General features: G+C 38.3%; 2 protein-coding genes across 2 annotated transcripts in view; both read left to right on the forward strand.

The window, feature by feature from the left end:
- LOC113047414 (uncharacterized) overlaps nt 1-15447 on the forward strand; it is a 161963-nt gene extending 146516 nt beyond the window's left edge. Inside the window, exons 2-7 of the mRNA XM_026208761.1 lie at nt 1610-1648; nt 7195-7447; nt 7535-7680; nt 14770-15049; nt 15156-15301; nt 15437-15447. Of these exons, the coding sequence (XP_026064546.1) occupies nt 1610-1648; nt 7195-7447; nt 7535-7680; nt 14770-15049; nt 15156-15301; nt 15437-15447 (875 nt within the window). The remainder of the gene's footprint in view (nt 1-1609; nt 1649-7194; nt 7448-7534; nt 7681-14769; nt 15050-15155; nt 15302-15436) is intronic.
- Nucleotides 15448-15844: 397 nt separating this feature from the next.
- Nucleotides 15845-19850, forward strand: LOC113047415 (fucolectin-like). The gene is made up of 6 exons (XM_026208762.1): nt 15845-15851; nt 16421-16694; nt 16800-16939; nt 17116-17207; nt 18861-18960; nt 19840-19850. Exons 1-6 carry the CDS (start codon nt 15845-15847, stop codon nt 19848-19850), a joined length of 624 nt encoding a protein of 207 aa, XP_026064547.1.
- Nucleotides 19851-20485: the final 635 nt, after the last annotated feature.

A 20485-nucleotide genomic window follows, 5' to 3' on the forward strand; every position in this document is an offset into this window, starting at 1 on the left:
AATATCACTCACACTCTTCATCCTAAAGAAAGACAGATTCCTTTAATCAGCCATGAAGAAGCTCTACAAGTGCCTGTGGATCTTACTGGGTAACGTACAACATTCATATATCTGCTATTTTACCACATTCACACTGATACCTACGCTGAGTTTTCTGTATTGTTTTCCTTTGTTCAGAAATATTAACTCATCCTCTAGAGTGGATTTGCAGCATATTATAAAGTGTTACAATTTCTGGCCAAACTAACCTAAATTAACATCAATTGCTGTTTTATACATTCATGCTTGTCTATAATTATTATTTTTTTAAACCACACATGAATGTTACATTTTATTTATTTCTGTGATTTAAAGCTGAATTTACAGCATCATTACTCCAGTCTTGAGTTTCACATGATCCTTTAGAAATCATTCTGATATGCTGATTTGCTGCTCAAGAAACATTACTGAATATTATCAATGTTTAAAACAGTTGTGCTGCTTCATATTTTTGTGGAAAACGTGATGGATTCTATTTTTCAGGATTCACAGATCAATAGAAATTTCAAAATACCAGCTTTTATTTGAAACAGAAATCTTTTGTACACCTATTTTGAAAAATTATATTTTTCTTCCATTCAAAAATGAATCTTGCAATTATGTGAGGAATGAGGGATTTATGCCACTCCCAAAACTTTGCTGCTCGTACAGGGTATATGGCCTCAAGCATAAAACACATTTTATTCAAATTCTGAATGGATTATATTTAGCCTAGAAAGTAGGCAAATAGCACTTCCTTTATAATCACTAAAAAGTTGTCATTTCAGTTCATTGCAATCTCACAAAGTTCCTTTATAATCAATGAACCTCTAATTTACATCGCGTCACAGTGAGAGGATTCGCGAGCGTACAGAAAAAAACCTGGCTTTATTTGAACAGAATAGCCAATCAGAGGTGTTCAAGAATCAACAGATCTCTCTGTAACTGGCTACATTGCTCAACAATACAAAAACAAGTTGAAAACAAACACTTTTCACATTCTCCAGAGCACAAACATAAATACACACTGAAGCTTTTCCAAATGTTTTGCCAATGTCCTATTACATTTTAAACTTAGGGTGCTTTCCACTGAGAGAAAATGGAAGTGTGGCACGAGAAAATGTCAATTACGTCTTGTGCTGAATGCGTTAGAGTTGGCAGCCCTGACAAATGTCTTTACTGGCACATTTGATCAATTTAATGCATCCTTGATGAATAAAAGAAATATATATATTTTAAAAAAAAAATATATATATACTGTCTCTAAACTTTTGAAGGGTAGTGTAGATTGTGATTAGGATTTTGTTTGTCGCTTGATCTCTAGGAATGTTTTTATCATTGTTTTTTGTTTTTGTTTTTTTGGATCTACTTTACCAAACAAATCTTATGTTAAAAATGTATGTAATCAATGTGTTAAAGTGTCAATGTTTTCATCCAACATGGTCATTACGTAAGATCAATGTGTTATTTTTCCATTATCAGTCAGATAATGCTTTTGATTATTAGCGGCAATATCAAGGTGAATTAAATCGAAAATGCTAATTCAAATGTGATTTAACAAAACCAGGTTGTCTCCCTTTTTTTTCTTCAGGGTTTTTATTGAATGAGGAAATGGCACGTGGACAAGAAGGTAAGAATTCTTCAGTGTTTTAACAATTTTGTTCTATTTTGTCTGTTAAATGGTCAAATATAAGGGAACTTAGAAATTTAGTGCTGTAATGAAGCACTAATGCAGTTAGATTTCCAGTTCTAAAAGAAAAAAGAAAAAGTGTTTGTAGCATATAAACAAATCATTATTATTTGTTATTGTTTTTTGGAACCTGTGACCGTACACTGCCCGAAATAGTCTAATATAGATTTTTTTAATGACTTTTTGCACCTACAATAAACTAAAAAATGTATAAAAATGTATATAGTAAATGTTTGATTTTAACAAGTTTTCTTTGGCCAAATTAGAAGTAGGCTAATGCTTCTAGAACTATATCTCTGTCTCTGTGCTAGATCATTGATGGGCAGCTGGGCAATTAATAGTGAATATGACCAAAATAGGGTATTATTATTATTTTTAAATGAATAATAAAATCACTATATAGGTGCATTCAAGTGTTTATGAGGAGTGTGGCAGTATTATCGAGCTTACTGTATGATATGGAGGCGCCTGCATAATCCCTTGCATTTATTTTCATGCGGAAATAATTTTTTTGGATGTGCTTTCGTTTTTCTCATGCAGTCTCCATGAGGGAGCACGTCACAACAATGAACCAGCTCACAGACAAGAATTAAATCTGTGTAAATATTAAAATGTCTACTATCAAACAACCCAATTCAAATAAAAAACAAATCTTCTCTAATTATGTGATATGAATGAAAAAGTGCATTTCTCTGCATTATTACATCTATTAGGCACTAAATTCTTCTATTAGTCCATTAGTGGAGATGGCCATCAGCGTTGGCATTTGGCAACTTCAAATTCCCAGCTGACACTGACTGAGAAAGCACAAGTTTAAATAATTACAATGTCTTCTTTTCCCCCTATGCATTCAATCAATACTTTCACTAGTGCTTTGCTGCAAGCTTTATGTGTGCGCATGAGCATGGAATAGGCTATAAATGCCTATATATTAAAGGATGGTTTAATAGGTTATTATATTAATCAATTTAATATAAACATGGGAATAGTTGCCTAGGAACAAAATATTTTAAAAAGACAGTAGCAAAAATGAAAATATTACCAGCAAAAACGAAGCACAAACAAAAAAGATTCTTTTGGGTGAATTTTGAGCATGTAGGGGTTTGAGTAAAATCATCGCCTACAATACAATGTCTTATATTTTAGAAATCAAAGCAGCGCAAACTAAAATACCACTTGCACAAACCAGCACAAACAAAGCACAAACAAACAAGTCTATTTGGGGTGAATTTGGAGTATGTGGGGGGCTGAGTGCCCTCCGAATGACCTATAAATATTATTTCAATATCTAAAAAACCAAAGCAGCAAAAATGAAAAATTTACAGCACAGAACACTTAGAGAGTGTAGGTTGCTTCTGGTGTTTGGATTTGTACTTCAATATAATGAGCTCCACGTTTGAGAATAGCCTACACTAGTTCTACACTAACTCTCTATTTAACTTACAATGAAATACGTCTTCTTTCAGGTAGACTGAATGTTTTCCTGCTTTGCTAAATTTTGGGCTCATGATCAATATGTTACATTCGCCAAAACTTGCGGACAGTGAACCTGGGTGCAGTTGGCTCTCGCTGTGAAGCAGAAGCAGCTGACGGAGGATTCCACTTGATCTTAAAGCCTTCCTCAAACGCCTACGATCAAAAAATAACAATGATTTTCACAAAAAGAATGATTAATTATCAATTGATAGTTTGTTATTATTATGGTCTGGTGAAAATAATAATATGGGCTGCAAGAAAATAATGAATATAAAGAGTAAGGCTGGTGAGTGCAGGCAGCATATTTAATCCCAGTAGCATGGCAACAAACCATTTGTCATGGCCAAAAAAAAGACCGAATTCAGTTCAGCTGGAGGGGGTTATGGTAATTCTGCACCGAACTTCACAGAACGAGCCGTTTAACATAAAATCTGATATTAATATCCAAACTATAGTGAAAACACTATTAAGCCATTAACTTGTAATTGCATAGACATGAACAGACATCAATCACTTAATTAACCATCGCATTGAGTTTCTTAAAATTATATTAGATACACCAGTATAGATCAGAGTCTGGAGGTACTTGTGTTGCCTGTGTAAAGGGGTTCCCTTTGTTGTCGTTAAAAAAGGGGGTTTCTCGAGGTAGCTGATTGGCTGGAAGTTCAGTAGTCGCTGAAGTGACATCTTGGGAAGCCCGTAGTTGGGTGTTGTCTGGCGATGCAGAGTGGTGGGGTGGTTGAAGTTGAACAGGCACTCGAGGTCAGACTGGGATACACTGTGTTAAAAAAACTTAATTTAGAACAGGAAACTAAAGTAAAAGAACAGAAGTAAAGTTTGACCAGACTCTGTGGTGTTTCTTCTCATCGTTGCTAAGTAGCAGCAGGCGTGCAGGCAGACGCACACTGGAACCGCATTCAAAGAAAACTTACAGTGATGACTAAAAGTATGGCTAAAAGCAAAAGCAAGGACTTATGGGTGTTAATGACCTGACTCTGGACCTTACTGTGGAAGGAAGTCAACGGGGACCTAACTTAAATCTGGAAGGTCGATGGGGACCTGACTTGACTCTGGGAAATCGGCAGGTGCCTGAATGGATTCTGGGAGGTCGACAGGAACCTGACTGGACTCTGGGAGGTCGACGGGGACCGGACTGGACTCTGGAAGGTCGACGGGGACCGGACTGGACTCTGAAAGGTCGACGGGGACCGGACTGGACTCTGAAAAGTGAACTGGGACCGTACTGGACTCTGAAAAGTCAACGGGGACCTGACTGGACTCTGGAAAGTCAACGGGGACCTGAGTGGACTCTGGAAAGTCAACAGTTAGCTGACTTGACTCTGGAAGGTCTACTGTGGCTGCCATCTTGTGCAGTGGCTCTGGGTTGGCGGCCATCTTGTACAGTGGCACAGGGCTGGCGGCCATCTTGTGCAGTGGTGCTGGGCTTTCGGCCATCTTGTGCAGTGGCGTGGGGCTGGCGGCTATCTTGTGCAGTGGTGCTGGGCTGGTGGCCATCTTGTGCAGTGGCTCTGGGTTGGCGGCCATCTTGTGAAGTGGCGCTGGGCTGGTGGTGTGGGGGTGTGGCTGGTGTATCCCATTGATCACGATGGTGTAGGCATCTGGTGAAACCCCAAAAGTCCAGGATTTCAAGCCCCTTCAGCTCTCATTGAGGTAAAGGGTCATCAAGGCAGTGATTAAACAAGTCAGTCAATGCTGCATCATTATACTCCAGCCCTACTGCCATGGTCCAAAACAATTGTGCCAGACCACCCACCTCACACCCCCTTTGACGAAGGGTGGTTAAATTCTGGATTCTCCCCCTCCGCTCCTCCATGGTGGCTGGGGAAAGAATTTGAAATCCCAAACCGCTGGATCTGGACATTACATTTACATTTATATTTAATCATTTAGCAGACGCTTTTATCCAAAGCGACTTACATAGAACACATAGCCAGGTTTTTTTGTTGTTGTTTTTTTTATAAATGAAAAGACAAGAAAAGGGAAAAAGGGCTGGTATTAGTTGGTTAAGTGCAGGCGAAAAAGATGAGTCTTTAGATGTTTCTTGAAATGAGTACGAATTGAGATTGGGAGGTCATTCCACCTGCTGGGCACAGACCGGGAAAAGGTCAGTGAGAGTGATTTTGAACTTTTTTGGGATGGCACCACAAGGCGTCGTTCACTTGCAGAGCGCAAACTTCTGGAGGGCACATAGGATTTAACCAGTGAGTTTAGGTAAGTTGGTGTCGTGCCAGTGGTCGTCTTGTAGGCAAGCATCAGTACCTTGAATATGATGCGAGCGGCTGCTGGTAGCCAGTGTAACCTGATGAGGAGAGGAGTAACATGAGCTTTTTTTGGCTCATTGAAGACAACCCTCGCTGCTGCATTCTGAATCAATTGCAGAGGCTTGACAGTACATGCAGGAAGGCCCGCCAGGAGAGCATTACAATAGTCCAGTCTGGAGAGAACAAGAGCTTGGACAAGAAGTTGGGTTGCTTGCTTTGCTTTGCTTCCTAATGTTGTATAAGGCAAACCTGCAGGACCGGGTCGTTGTAGCAATGTGGTCTGTAAAGCTTAACTGATGATCCATCACAACTCCTAGGTTTCTGGCTGTCCTCGAAGGAGTAATGGTTGATGAGCCCAGCTGTATAGAGAAGTTGTGATAAAGCAATGGGTTAGCTGGAATCACCAAGAGTTCAGTCCTTGTAAGGTTAAGCTGAAGGTGATGGTCATTCATCCAGCTAGAATTTCACTCACAGACAGGCTGAAATGCGAGCAGCTACCGTCGGGTCATCTGGCTGGAATGAAAAGTAGAGTTGGGTGTCATCAGCGTAGCAGTGATAAGAAAAGCCATGCTTCTGAATGACAGATCCTAATGATGTCATGTAGATGGAGAAGTGAAGTGGTCCAAGTACTGAGCCTTGAGGAACCCCAGTAGCAAGGTGTTGTGACTTAGAAACATCACCCCTCCAAGACACACTGAAGGATCTGTCAGAGAGGTAGGACTTAACCCACACGACTGCAGTTCCAGAGATGCCCATTTTTCTGAGGGTGTACAGGAGAAGCTGGTGATTAACAGTGTCAAAAGCAGCAGACAGGTCCAGTAAGATGAGTACTGATGATTTTGAAGCTGCTCTTGCTAGTCGCAGGGCTTCAGTAACAGAGAGCAGAGCAGTCTCAGTTGAGTGGCCACTTTTGATGCCAGATTGGTGGCTGTCCAGGTACAAATATTATTGTACAAATAATAATAAAATGCTATAGACTGCGAATTTTGCATATGCATTACAAAGTTAATCATTTTTTACATGCAATTATGCAAAATAAAACAAAAAAATATTTGTAATGAAGATAAAATATTTAGACATATAAGAATAATGCTGCACGTCGCACTCAGCATCATGCGCGCCATGCAAATTTTGGATTTGAATTTAAATACGGCTGCATTTTTTTTACTTAAATTGTATGAAAACAAGTAAAGAAGGCTCCCTTTAACATCACTGATGTACTAAACTTTCATCTGTAAATATTCAATATTTTAACTACAGTGTTTTTCTTTCATTTTTCCCGGCTGCAGCTGTCAAATGTAATACATCGGTGAGGCAAAACTGACGTCTATTTGAGAAAATGTGCTTTGATGCGCTTGTTTGATAACTTATAGCTAAAGTACCACTCAGTGGTCAAAAGCTGCAAATGCACTTTGCAGACACGGCGGCACTGGCAGTGGCAGAAAGCTCGTTTTGGTTGGCCACCTACTGTAGGCGAAAATTAAAAAAATACACTATCTAACAAATATTTGTTGTCCAAAATAACAATAAAAAAGATGCTCACTATCATTCTTTTACCTTTGCATTTTAAATACTTGTCACTGTTTTTCACCCTTAACGGGATAGTTCACCTTTAATGTCTTACCCTGTGGTGGACATGTTGCTGATGGTGAGTAATAAAAAGTTTGGTAAAAGTCTTCTTCAGTAGATGACTTCTTATTGGCCTTTATCCATACATTTTTTTTCCAGAGAACGCAGCACTATGGGGCACACCTAGTGAGTCATCAACTTATGCAGGCTCTGAACCTAAATTGGCTCTTGATGGATTGTTAAACAGCTGGAGCCACACTATTAAAGAGACTGACCCATGGTGGAGAGTGGATCTACTGAAAGTATATAGAGTGAACAGGGTCACCATCACTAATAGACCAGGTCAGGCTACAAGGATAAACGGAGCGGTGATCCGTATCGGGAACTTTCTTGACATTTATAGCAATGACATGTGAGGATTTCTTTCTTGTGATTTGATTTCTGTGGCTGAAGTGAAGGATGAACAGAAATGGATAACAGATATTTTTTATGTCTGTAGATGTGGTGTGATTTCTACTCTTGGAGCCGGTGCCACAGTCAACTTCTCATGCGGTGGGATGGTGGGACGTTATATGGTTGTTCATATTTCTGGAAATCAGAAGATTCTTAGTATTGCTGAAGCTGGAGTCTATGGGAATTTGGCAGGTAATTTGTTATTGTAGAAAACTTTTATTGAATGCAGTAAACACTTTTTTAGAAACGTACTTTAAACACATAGTTTTCCAAAAATCATGCTTGTGTCCTTCTAAACCAGCATGACAGTGCTGTATTGGCATCATATGTACAGATGATTCTGATAAATGTGGGGCTTGAGCATATAGTACTTACCACAAAGTGGGGGAAATGTTAATATGGGAAATTTCATGATATATTATGTTAAACAGTCCACATTTGTCAGACAAATCATCAGTCAACTGTCTTTTCATTCCAAATGGTTGTTATTGAAGATATTGGTTATATTTCCACCAAGTTGTTAGTACTAATTATGTAATGAGTTACTAGGGACCAGTGTTGGGCTTGTTACACAAAAAAATATAATATTACTTAATACTAGGTACTCCTTTCAAAAGTAATAATATTACTTTTATTATTACTTCCAGCCAACAGTAATTAGTTACACCAAAAATGGTGATTGTAGGCCTACAATTTTTGCAGTTTGTGAATACATGAAAGTTACAGGTAAATGAAAGGTACAACTGGCTCAAACTGATGACAAGCCACACTTTAAACAACTTCTGTTATTTAATAAAGCAGCAACACAGTAAAATCTGCAACAGGGTTTAAGCAGGTAGAACAAACAAAACATGCTTGCAGAAGGAAAAAGAAGCCAAAAAGTACCAGCACCTTTAATCTGATGATGCAATAAGTTTATACAGTAGTATACAGTAGATGGACAAACAGAATGGGTAATACCGCTGCAGGGATGCGTATTGAAGTCTAAGGCCTTTTCAAGTCGAATGGCAAACTCATCTAATCTGCGGCCTATTATGCATCAAACTAAGATTGATATAAAGACACAAAGCACTTCCATCAAGTAAGCATTTTTTAAACAATCTGGATTTTATGTTTCTAAACGAAACATGGCTGGAAGACAGCTGCAGTGCAGCAGTCCTCAATGAAGCAGCCCCTCCTAACTTCACTTACATGAGTGTCTGAAGGACTGTTAGGAGAGCTGAAGGTGTAGCTGCTCTATTTAAAGATGTCTATCAATGCAGGCAAGTGTCATTTGGTCAGTACTTGTTTTTTGAATATCTAGGGATTGTGCTGAAAGGTGCTCCACGCATTCTGTTTATTATTATTTACAGGCCTCCAAAATACTCTCCAGCCTTTGTTGAAGAGGTCACAGAAATGTTATCAATGATTTCCTCAGAGTTTGACTGTTTTGCTAATGCAGGGGATTTTAATATTCACATAGATAATGCAGAACAAAAATACAAAAGAAATGCATTTGATCACTTCTGTTTTTTCTTTGATATTTTGATCTCTGCTAAAACTGAATCTAGATCGGTCTCTGTCAGAAGGAGATGCATAAACAAGAACACAAGTGTACTATTTATGGAGGCTATACAGTATTGTTCAAAATAATAGCAGTACAATGTGACTAACCAGAATAATCAAGGTTTTTAGTATATTTTTTATTGCTACGTGGCAAACAAGTTACCAGTAGGTTCAGTAGATTGTCAGAAAACAAACAAGACCCAGCATTCATGATATGCACGCTCTTAAGGCTGTGCAATTGGGCAATTAGTTGAAAGGGGTGTGTTCAAAAAAATAGCAGTGTCTACCTTTGACTGTACAAACTCAAAACTATTTTGTACAAACATTTTTTTTTTTCTGGGATTTAGCAATCCTGTGAATCACTAAACTAATATTTAGTTGTATGACCACAGTTTTTTAAAACTGCTTGACATCTGTGTGGCATGGAGTCAACCAACTTGTGGCACCTCTCAGCTGTTATTCCACTCCATGATTCTTTAACAACATTCCACAATTCATTCACATTTCTTGGTTTTGCTTCAGAAACAGCATTTTTGATATCACCCCACAAGTTCTCAATTGGATTAAGGTCTGGAGATTGGGCTGGCCACTCCATAACATTAATTTTGTTGGTTTGGAACCAAGACTTTGCCCGTTTACTAGTGTGTTTTGGGTCATTGTCTTGTTGAAACAACCATTTCAAGGGCATGTCCTCTTCAGCATAGGGCAACATGACCTCTTCAAGTATTTTAACATATGCAAACTGATCCATGATCCCTGGTATGCGATAAATAGGCCCAACACCATAGTAGGAGAAACATGCCCATATCATGATGCTTGCACCTCCATGCTTCACTGTCTTCACTGTGTACTGTGGCTTGAATTCAGAGTTTGGGGGTCGTCTCACAAACTGCCTGTGGCCCTTGGACCCAAAAAGAACAATTTTACTCTCATCAGTCCACAAAATGTTCCTCCATTTCTCTTTAGGCCAGTTGATGTGTTCTTTGGCAAATTGTAACCTCTTCTGCACATGCCTTTTTTTTAACAGAGGGACTTTGCGGGGGATTCTTGAAAATAGATTAGCTTCACACAGACGTCTTCTAACTGTCACAGTACTTACAGGTAACTCCAGACTGTCTTTGATCATCCTGGAGGTGATCATTGGCTGAGCCTTTGCCATTCTGGTTATTCTTCTATCCATTTTGATGGTTGTCTTCCGTTTTCTTCCACGTCTCTCTGGTTTTGCTCTCCATTTTAAGGCATTGGAGATCATTTTAGCTGAACAGCCTATCATTTTTTGCACCTCTTTATAGGTTTTCCCCTCTCTAATCAACTTTTTAATCAAAGTACGCTGTTCTTCTGAACAATGTCTTGAACGACCCATTTTCCTCAGCTTTCAAATGCATGTTCAACAAGTGTTGGCTTCATCCTTAAATAGGGGCCACCTGATTCACACCTGTTTCTTCACAAAATTGATGACCTCAGTGATTGAATGCCACACTGCTATTTTTTTGAACACATCCCTTTCAACTAATTCAACTAATTGCCCAATTGCACAGCCTTAAGAGCGTGCATATCATGAATGCTGGGTCTCATTTGTTTTTTGAGAATCTACTGAACCTACTGGTAACTTGTTTGCCACGTGGCAATAAAAAAATATACGAAAAACCTTGATTATTCTGGTTAGTCACATTGTACTGCTATTATTTTGAACAATACTGTATCTTTAACACCAAGCATTTCTGCAGACTCTGTTGATATTCTCCATGATTCCTTCAACTTAAAAGTTAAGAATGTTATTGATGATATTGCTCTAATAATGTTATTGATGATATTGATCTAATAATAGAGCAATATCATCAATATCATCAATATTGCAATATCATCAATAAATCATATTGCTCACTTCAGTAACTGTCTGGTTCAGCTCAGCTTCTAAATCTGACCTCAGAAGACTACAGAGGGTAGTCCGGACTGCTGAGCGAATCATCGGTTCAACTCTCCCATCTATTCAAAAACTGTACTTATCCAGAGTGAGAAAAAGGGCTGTCAAAATCACTTTGGACCCCTCACATCCAGCACACTCCCTCTTTGAACTGTTGCCATCTGGTCGACGCTACAGAGCACTGAGCACTAGAACGACCAGACACAGGACCAGTTTCTTCCCTCAGGCAATCCATCTTATGAACAGCTGATAATAACGGCGAACACACTACACTTTATATTTATATACACATACACTTTATTTATCTAACACACATACTTAGTATACACTTAAATTTTGCACATAATACACATGTACATACATAACTGCATTTTGTAATATACCTGCCTACAATTGTCATTTGTATATTGTCATTCACTATCTACTTATTTGTATTTTTTATTCTTTTATTATGTGTTTTATGTTCTGTCGCTGTCATTCTGTTGTACTGCGGAGCTTCTGTCACGAAAACAAATTCCTCGTATGTGTAAACACCTGGCAATAAAGCTCATTCTGATTCTGATTCTGATTCTGAATAATAGTTAGTAAGGAAAGGCAAGGCAAGTTTATTTATATAGCACATTTCGTACACAGTGGTAATTCAAATAAAAAGAAAGTCAAATAATAATGAAGAAAAATAATAACAAGAATAAAACAAGCAATTTTAAAACTTTTCAAATTATTAAAAAATGTACTTATTTCAAATGAATTTAAAACCGTTAGAAAATGATTTTAAATAATAAAAACTGTGAAAATATAGTGCAAACAGTTCTGACATTGCACAGTGCTCATTCAATAAATGCACAGCTAAACAGATGAGTTTTGAGTCTAGATTTAAATGTGACTAGTGTTTTAGCACATCTGATCTCTTCTGGAAGCTGATTCCAACTGCGGGCAGCATAGAAACTAAAGGAGGACTCCCCTTGTTTTGTGTGAACCCTTGGTATTTCTAACTGACTCGATCCTAGTGATCTGAGTGCTCTGTTAGGTTTATATTCAGTGAGCATATCTGCACTATATTTTTCGGTCCTAGGTAATTTTGTGACTTACATACGAGTAAAAGTACTTCAAAATCAATCCTAAATGTAACTGGAAGCCAGTGTAAGGACCTGAGGACTGGTGTGATATGCTCAGATTTTCTGGTTCTAGTCAGAATCCTGGCAGCAGTGTTCTGGATGAGCTGCAGCTGTCTAATGGTCTTTTTGGGAAGGCTAGTGAGGAGCCCATTACAATAGTCCACCCTGCTGGTGATAAAGACATGAACAAGTTTCTCCAAGTCTTGGAAACAAAACATCTGATTCTTGCAATGTTTTTTAAATGATAGTATGCTGATTTAGTTACTGCTTTGATATGACTACTGAAACTAAGGTCTGTCTCCAGAATCACACCAAGATTCCTGACTTGATTTTTAGTTGTTTGACCCCTAGAGTCAAGGTATGCATTCACCTTGAACACTTCATCTTTGTTTCCAAATGCAATGACTTCAGTTTTTTCCTTGTTTAACTGAAGAAAGTTCTGGCACATCCAACTATTAATTTCATCAATGCATTGGCAGAGGGAGTCAATGGGGCTGTAGTAATTTGGAGATAAGGCTAGGTAAATCTGGGTTTCATCAGCATAGCTCTGGTAGGCAATTTGGTTCTTTTCTCATTATTTGATTTAGTAGGAGCATATACAGGCTAAACAAGAGCGGTGTAAGAATTGACCCTTGTGGGACTCCGCATGTCATGGACGTCCACTTAGACTTATGCTCTCCTAGACTCACATAATAGCCTCTCCCTTCTAAGTATGACCTGAACCATTTGAGTACCATCCCAGAAAGCCCGACCCAGTTTTCCAGTCTCTCTAGTAGTATGTTATGATCGACAGTGTCAAACGCAGCACTGAGATCTAGCAATATCAGCACCGATATTTTGCCAGAGTCACAATGTAATAATAAAAACTTCATGATCATGGGAAGGAGGAGGCGGGAACCGGCAGACAATCAAACCAAACTTTAATAATCAAATAAACACAAAACAGCGCGGCAGCCCTTCAAGGCCGACTGCCGCACACAAACAAAACCAAAACACATACTAAAATCCAGGCTTGGTCCTCTCTCCTCCGTCACTGTCGTCACTCCTGTTTTATATCCTTCCATCTCCTCCGTGGGACTCGAGACCGGTGGGTCGAGCAGGTGTCACTCATTTCTAATCACTCCACCGGCCTCGCCCCGTTCCCACGGCTCTCGGCCCCACCCCACTCGTCACACACAATTTAAGTGAATATAATTTATTATCTTAATGAGTGCTGTCTCTGTGCTGTGATGCAGTTGAAAACCAAATTGAAAATTGTCCAGGTATCCATTTGAGTTTAAGTATTTGTTCAGCTGATTAAAAACTACCTTTTCTATAATTTAGCCTATAAAAGGAAGATTAGATATTGGTCTAAAATTGCTCAAAATGGTGTTATCAAGATCTTCTACAGGAGGGGCTTAACAACTTAACTTAACAACTGCAGGGAAGTCGTGGCCTAATGGTTAGAGGGTTGGACTCCCAATCGAAGGGTTGTGGGTTCTAGTCTCGGGCCGGACGGAATTGTGGGTGGGGGGAGTGCATGTACAGTTCTCTCTCCACCTTCAATACCACGACTTAGGTGCCCTTGAGCAAGGCATCGAACCACCAACTGCTCCCCGGACGCCGCAGCATAAATGATGAACACTGCTCCGGGTGTGTGCTCACAGTGTGTGTGCGTGTGTGCGTGCGTGCGTGCGTGCGTGCGTGTGTGTGTGTGTGTGTGTGTGTGTTCACTGCTCTGTGTGTGTGCATTTCGGATGGGTTAAATGCAGAGCACAAATTCTGAGTATGGGTTACCATACTTGGCTGAATGTCACTTCACTTTAAGGAGTTTGGAAATGTCCCAGAAAGAAGTGAGGCGTTCACCACTTCTAAAAGATCTGCTTCTAAGCAGTTAAGCACAATTTTGAAAAAAAGATGTGAGAAGTGTGTCAAGACAACAGGTTGACGATTTTAGGTGCTGCACTATGTCTTCCAGAATTTTGCTATCAATTTCTTCAAAAATAGACATAGTATCTTTTTGATATTGTGGCCTAATCTGTCTGACCTCTGCATTACTTGAGGATGTGCTAATTGCCTTCCTGATATTTATGATCTTCTCAGAAAAGAAAGAAGCAAACTCATTGCATTTGCTGTCTGAGAGCACTTAACTGGGAATCTGACTTAGGGGGTTTGTCAGTCTCTCAACAGTGGCAAAAAGAGTACGAGTGTTATTTAAGTTACTGTTTATAAGGTTTGAGAAGAAATTCTGTCTAGCAGTGGCTAGTTTCACATTAAAAGCATGAAGGATGTCTTTATAGATGCTATAGTGAATTTCAAGTTTTGTCTTCCGCCACATCCGCTCTGCTTTTCTGCATTGTCTTTTCATAGTCTGAACTGCTGCTGATCTTCTCCAAACTGATTTCTGTCTGTTTGTTTTCTTACTGATTATTATTGGAGCAATATCATCAATAACATTCTTAACTTTTGAGTCGAAGGAATCAAGGAGAATATCAACAGAGTCTGCAGAAATGCTTGGTGTTAAAGATATAGCCTCCATAAATAGTACACTTGTGTTCTAGTTTATGCATCTCCTTCTGACAGAGACAGATCTAGATTCAGTTTTAGCAGAGATCAAAATATCAAAGAAAAAACAGAAGTGATCAGATAGTGCTATGTCCTTAGTAACAATGGATGAAATGTTTAGACCCCTACTGATGATTAGATCCATTTTTCCAGGAAATCGGGCAGTAGGAGGAGCAACTATGCAGTCGTCAACATCTGCAGACTGGTTTTCTGAAAAGGCCACTGATGGTAATCGAGGTCTCCAGCAGTTGAATACGGGATGTTCCTCAACACTTAATGAGACTAACCCGTGGTGGAGGCTGGATCTGCATGATGTCTACAGAGTTAGTGAAGTGGTCATCACTAATAGAAAAAACTGTTGTGCAGAATGGATAAACGGAGCAGAGATTCACATCGGAAACTCTTTGGAGAACAATGGTACCAGCAATCCCATGTGAGAAACTTGAGGTTGAAAGAGCACGAGACGTCAAGCACAAACATGAAGGACTGAAACAGATATGACAGTATTTTTTATATCCCTTGTGTTTCTCTTTCTGTAGATGTGCTGTTATTCCTGATATTCCAGCAGGAAAGTCCAACAACTACTCGTGTAATAGATTGGAGGGACGTTATGTGATTATTCATATTCCTGGAGACTGGAAGATTCTTACTCTTTGTGAGGTTGAAGTCTACGGCTATTTGGCAGGTAATTCATTGTTGTAAAGCATTATATTCAACATTTTACATTAATATATAATTCATGTCATAACATGCCAGGGGTCATATGATGTTGCTAAAGAACATTATTTTGTGTATTTGGTGTAATAAAATGTTTATGAAGATGAAGGTTAAAAAAACCTCTACCCCCCACCCCTTTCTAAAATGTGATTTTTACAAATCTTATCATTCTGTAAAAGCGAGGTGTGCTCTGATTGGCCAGCTATCCAGTGCATTGTGATTGGCCGAATACCTCAAGCATGTGACAGAAATGTTACACCCCTTACCATACTGTGATGGAGCGATGAGACAAAACATTAAAAAAGCCACTATAAACGAGGCATTTGTTGCATCCAGTGGGGACATCATTACTGATTATAATATTTGGGTGGTACTGTATTGGAACAGCGTTGTAAATACAACTTATTCACTGATTTCTAGTTGTGTCCTCTTTTGGAAGGCAAAACGAGGTAGTTTCGCTTTCACAATGAAACACACAGAGTCACAAACGGCAGACTAGAGTGAGAACGGCATGGCCGGTAGGCTTGCGGCAACCACATGTCCCCGGGCTGGACTCTGGACGGGCTTCGTCCACGGTGAAAGCCGATCCAGCAATCCACAGCACAAAGTTGATGTACTTCCTTACGACCAGCTCTTTTTTGGCAACAACAATACAATAACAATACTAGAGCGAGAATAAAAGTTACAGCTTCTTTCTTTGCGTGAACATCTGGGCAGCGTTATGCAAATCTTCCCACATAGTGATGTAGAGATGTGAGGGTGTGTTAGATCAAGCCGTTTTAGGGGGTATGGTTGCCTCTTAATTTTTAAAAAGAATATCTCTTTGGATTTGAGACTTTAGTCTTTGTAAGTTTACAGATCTTCTTTTATGCACCAAGAGCTTGTAAAAATTTTAATTGCATGATATGATCCCTTTAAAATATATTATAAAGGAACACAAAGTCATAATTTTCACAATTCAGTTTGGTGAGGGTATTGATGCAGTAATAACACCCTTCACCTCCAGTCACGTTTCCTCAATTTTTCCCTCTGCTCCAAACTTTGTGCATCAAGACAAGTCATGACATTTTTATCATACATTTTTTAGAAAATCTGGCAGTAGATGGAGCTGCTATACAGTCGTCAACATCTGCAGACTGGTTTGCTGAAAAGGCCATTGATCGAGGTCTCCAGCAGTTGTATACTGGATGCTCCTCAACTATTCCTGAGAATAACCCATGGTGGAGGCTGGATCTGCGTCATATCTACAGAGTTAGTAAAGTGGTCATCACTAATAGAAAAGACTGCTGTGCAGAACGAATAAACGGAACAGAGATTCGTATCGGAAACTCTTTGGAGAATAATGGCACCAACAATCCCATGTGAGAAACTTAAGGTTGAAGGAGTGTGAGACGTTGAGCACAAATCTGAAGGATTAATGCAGATATGACAGTATTGTAATATCCCTCATCTCTTGCGGTCTGTAGATGTGCTGTTATTCCTGCTATTCCAGCAGGTGAGTCCTATAGCTACTCATGTGATGGGATGGAGGGACGTTACGTGAATCTGATCATTCCTGGAGACATGAAGACTCTCACTCTGTGTGAGGTGAAGGTCTATGGAGAAGGTATACATCTGTAAAATTGGTTTATAATATATCTACAGTATATTAATTTATATTGTGTTCATATCAAATTTATCAATATGACATTTTAATAAATGCAAGCTGATTTGAAGGGTCCAAACCATATCTCTTAAGATTGTTTTTATTTATTTATTTAATTTACATATATATTTTTCTAGGTCCCTTTTTAAAAAGATCATTTATAAAACTGATGTTTGATTCCAGCAAAGATTTGACCGATTCTACAATGAGAGAAAATATTCTGAAACAGGTGAGAAAAAAAAGGAACAAGTGATGAGAAAACAAACACTAATTGCATTGTTAAATATTATGCCTTGAATTTTTAAGACCTGTTAACCCACACCTAGACCCAGACACACTGAACGCTTTTTGTTTGCAAGTGTAAATGTTTATGAATGGAATAAATGAAAATACATCTTTACAAACTATATATATTATAAAGGTCTAATCCTCAAGCATCGACGACAGATTGCTGTTTTTCAATGGAAAGCGTACAAGGAATGTATTTGCTAAATTTGTGTAAGCAGTACAAATCAAAACAAGCATTATAAAAACACAGTAGATACCAGATTCATCGTAATAGTGAGTCATAAAAACGTCTACATCTGTATATCCCAGTTTAGTTAGTGTAACGAGGGGTCAGAGACATTCAGGTCCATGTGCAATGTTTATTAAGAACTCGTAGTGTTAACAGGCAGGGTTTCGAACAACAGCATCAGGCGACATAAACATAAACAAGATCAATTACCAGGCTTGAATCAGGGCAGGCGGCAGACAGTAGAAGAATTGTGGACAAAGCAAGGGGGCAGAGGATCGGCAGAATCAGAACAGGTCAAGATAATAGACGGGAAGGCAGACAGGAAATAACGCTCAGAATTGCAAGAATGGGAAAACTAAGACTTCGCAATGAGTGTGTGTTTGGCTGCAGTTTATATAGGGCAGGTAATAATTACACCTGGTTGTGACTAGTCCAATGTACGGGACTGCTGGGTAATGTAGTTCATGAGAGTGTCAGTATTCCAGTGAAGGTGCACTCCGGTGGCCATCGGAGAGAGCCACAGAGGCCTGAGTCATAACAGTAAGGCAAGGGTCCACTGAACGACATCTCAGAGCACTCAGAACACTTTTAGTCCAATAATGTTATATGGATGATAAATCCTTTGTTTAGGTCTCAGTTCTTCAGGGACAGTATTGTTTGTGTCCATTATGGAATAACTGCATAGTGACACACGCTGTGACGCACCTGTCATCTGATGGAGGCGTAATTTAGTGAGCGGCTTTTTGCACAAATAATTCTTTCTTTTTGTCTTCAACATTTATTCATATATATGTGTGTGTGTTTTTTGTTGCAGAAATAAAATTTTTCATTGTATCTTCTTCAGATTTGAAATAGAAACTCATGATTGCTCCAGGACTGATTTCATGTATTTTTATATGAAATATAAAAAAAAAATCAGTGTGGTACAATTTTTTTAAAGCCACTTCAGTGTCTATTACTTTTTATATTTTTGAACATTATCATCTCTGGATGATGAAGAGTAAAGCCCAAAGGGTCTCTTTTCCTAAGACACCGAAATTGTGTGTGTAGCACACTAAAGTCAGGATCTATTACAATTTTAAGTTAGCTAGGGCATTTTTAGCTGTGAGTCCCATAATGGGGGGTGCAGGTTAACAGGTTAAAAACAAAATCAGCTGTTGTACTCCTGCAGTGCAGTGCAGTTGCAAAGAAAGAACTGGTTTATATTTTGATTCAAAGGTTCATTGTCAGGAGTGCCGATCACCTATTGATTATTCAGTCAAACTATTTGCAGGATGAACAAATGTACAATTTTCATACATTTTAAAGAGTCATGATTTACAAAATATTCTGATCTAATCAGTTTGGTATGAATGTAATTTCCAGTTGGGATCTGCTCTGGTTGATAGAGGATTCACAGATGTGACATTGAGTTGGTCTCAAATCCCTAAACAGGAAGTTATGCAGAATGTGAACACTGGCAAAAGTGAGTGTGTTCTCACATCTATTCAATAATTTATATGCTGCACAAATAGGAATTATTATAAAATATGTAATAGCAAAACTTTTTCATTTACAGGTCGCTGTGATACAAGAAAATAATGCCCTGGAAATCAACATTCGTTGACTCACTAAATTCACATTCAATATATTTCTTCATATTCTTATTAAATTTCTTAATAAAACCAGGCAATTCTATGTAAAAAAGTCAGAATTTTTAGATAATAAGTCACAATTACCTTATTTATATTTTTATTCAGTGGTGGAAACGGGCTTCCATAATAATTACTTATTTACAAAGTAAAAAACGTAAAACTCTTGTGCTTCATTGTTACTCTTGATTTAAATCTAAGAACTTTTAAACATCTTGTATAATTGTGTAATGTCAACAAAGCACTAGAAAATATAAAGGCTGTAGATAATAATGAATATAATGAATTAATGTCAAATTCATACAACTCACAAGCATAATAAAACTTCAGATATATTTTGTTCTGTTTATTTCAATTAATATTTTAGTATTAGAATTAAGGACTTTCAAGTACTTTTTACAGAACTTTCAGTAGTTAACGCATCCTATTAAAGCACTTTTAAGCTCAAAAGTCTGAATAGTATATAACTTAACAACTCATTTACCTACCTGCTCCAGTTTCCCACATTTTGTTTGAATACTACATGACCACCTTATTGACATAACTGATGTTGATCATCTGATTGCATGACCTCTTTTCAATAATTAAGGGGCAGCTTATTCCATAACTTAGGGCCTATAATACTGAAATATATACTAGGTATTGGTGTGCGATGCTGTGACAGGCCTTATAAACTAAAACTAAGAGTTTAAACTGTATACGTTTGGCAACAGGAAGCCAGTGAAGTTGTGAAATTTGGGAATAATGTATATTGTATTACTCCCATCCTTCACCATAGTTGTTGAGGGCCTTATCTGAATACCATCAATATCAGTGAAAATATGATGCTGGTGGGAGCTCTGTGATTTAGGGCAAAACAGCAGGATTTCAGTTTTTATTTAGTATTTTATTTAGTTGTAAAAAGTTATCTGACATCCAGGTTTTAAGTTCTTGAAGACAGGTTAACAATAGAAAGGGGTGGACAAACTGAGCTGGGTTAAACCGTAAAATGAATATCATCAGCATGACTATGAAAATTGAAAATATCACATCTGATGATCTGACCAAGTGGCAGTACATAAATGAGAAGTAAAAGTGTGCCAAGTACAGAACCTTGGGGTGCACCATGGGAAATATCTATTCTTATCTATTTTTCCTTGATTATGCAGTATGTACACTAGTTGTCACATATTATATGATCTACAGTAACAATGACCATATTTCAGGCTTTCTAAGCCAAGTCAAGTCACCTTTATTTATAGAGTGCTTTTAACAATACAGATTGTGTCAAAGCAACGGTACAGCATTCATTAGTAAAATAGTATGTCAATAATGCAAAATGACAATACTATTTTTCATTTTTCAGTTAAAGGCAGTTCT

The sequence above is a fragment of the Carassius auratus genome, chromosome 28 (genome assembly GCF_003368295.1).
Source record: "Carassius auratus strain Wakin chromosome 28, ASM336829v1, whole genome shotgun sequence".
Lineage (NCBI taxonomy): Eukaryota > Metazoa > Chordata > Actinopteri > Cypriniformes > Cyprinidae > Carassius > Carassius auratus.

What these genes read in the sequence shown, in the direction of transcription:
- LOC113047415 (XM_026208762.1), top strand. An exon ending in AATGGCACCAACAATCCCAT is followed by an intron (nt 16,695 to 16,799) that starts GTGAGAAACTTA and finishes TGCGGTCTGTAG; the next exon opens with ATGTGCTGTTATTCCTGCTA. An exon ending in GGTGAAGGTCTATGGAGAAG is followed by an intron (nt 16,940 to 17,115) that starts GTATACATCTGT and finishes ATATTTTTCTAG; the next exon opens with GTCCCTTTTTAAAAAGATCA.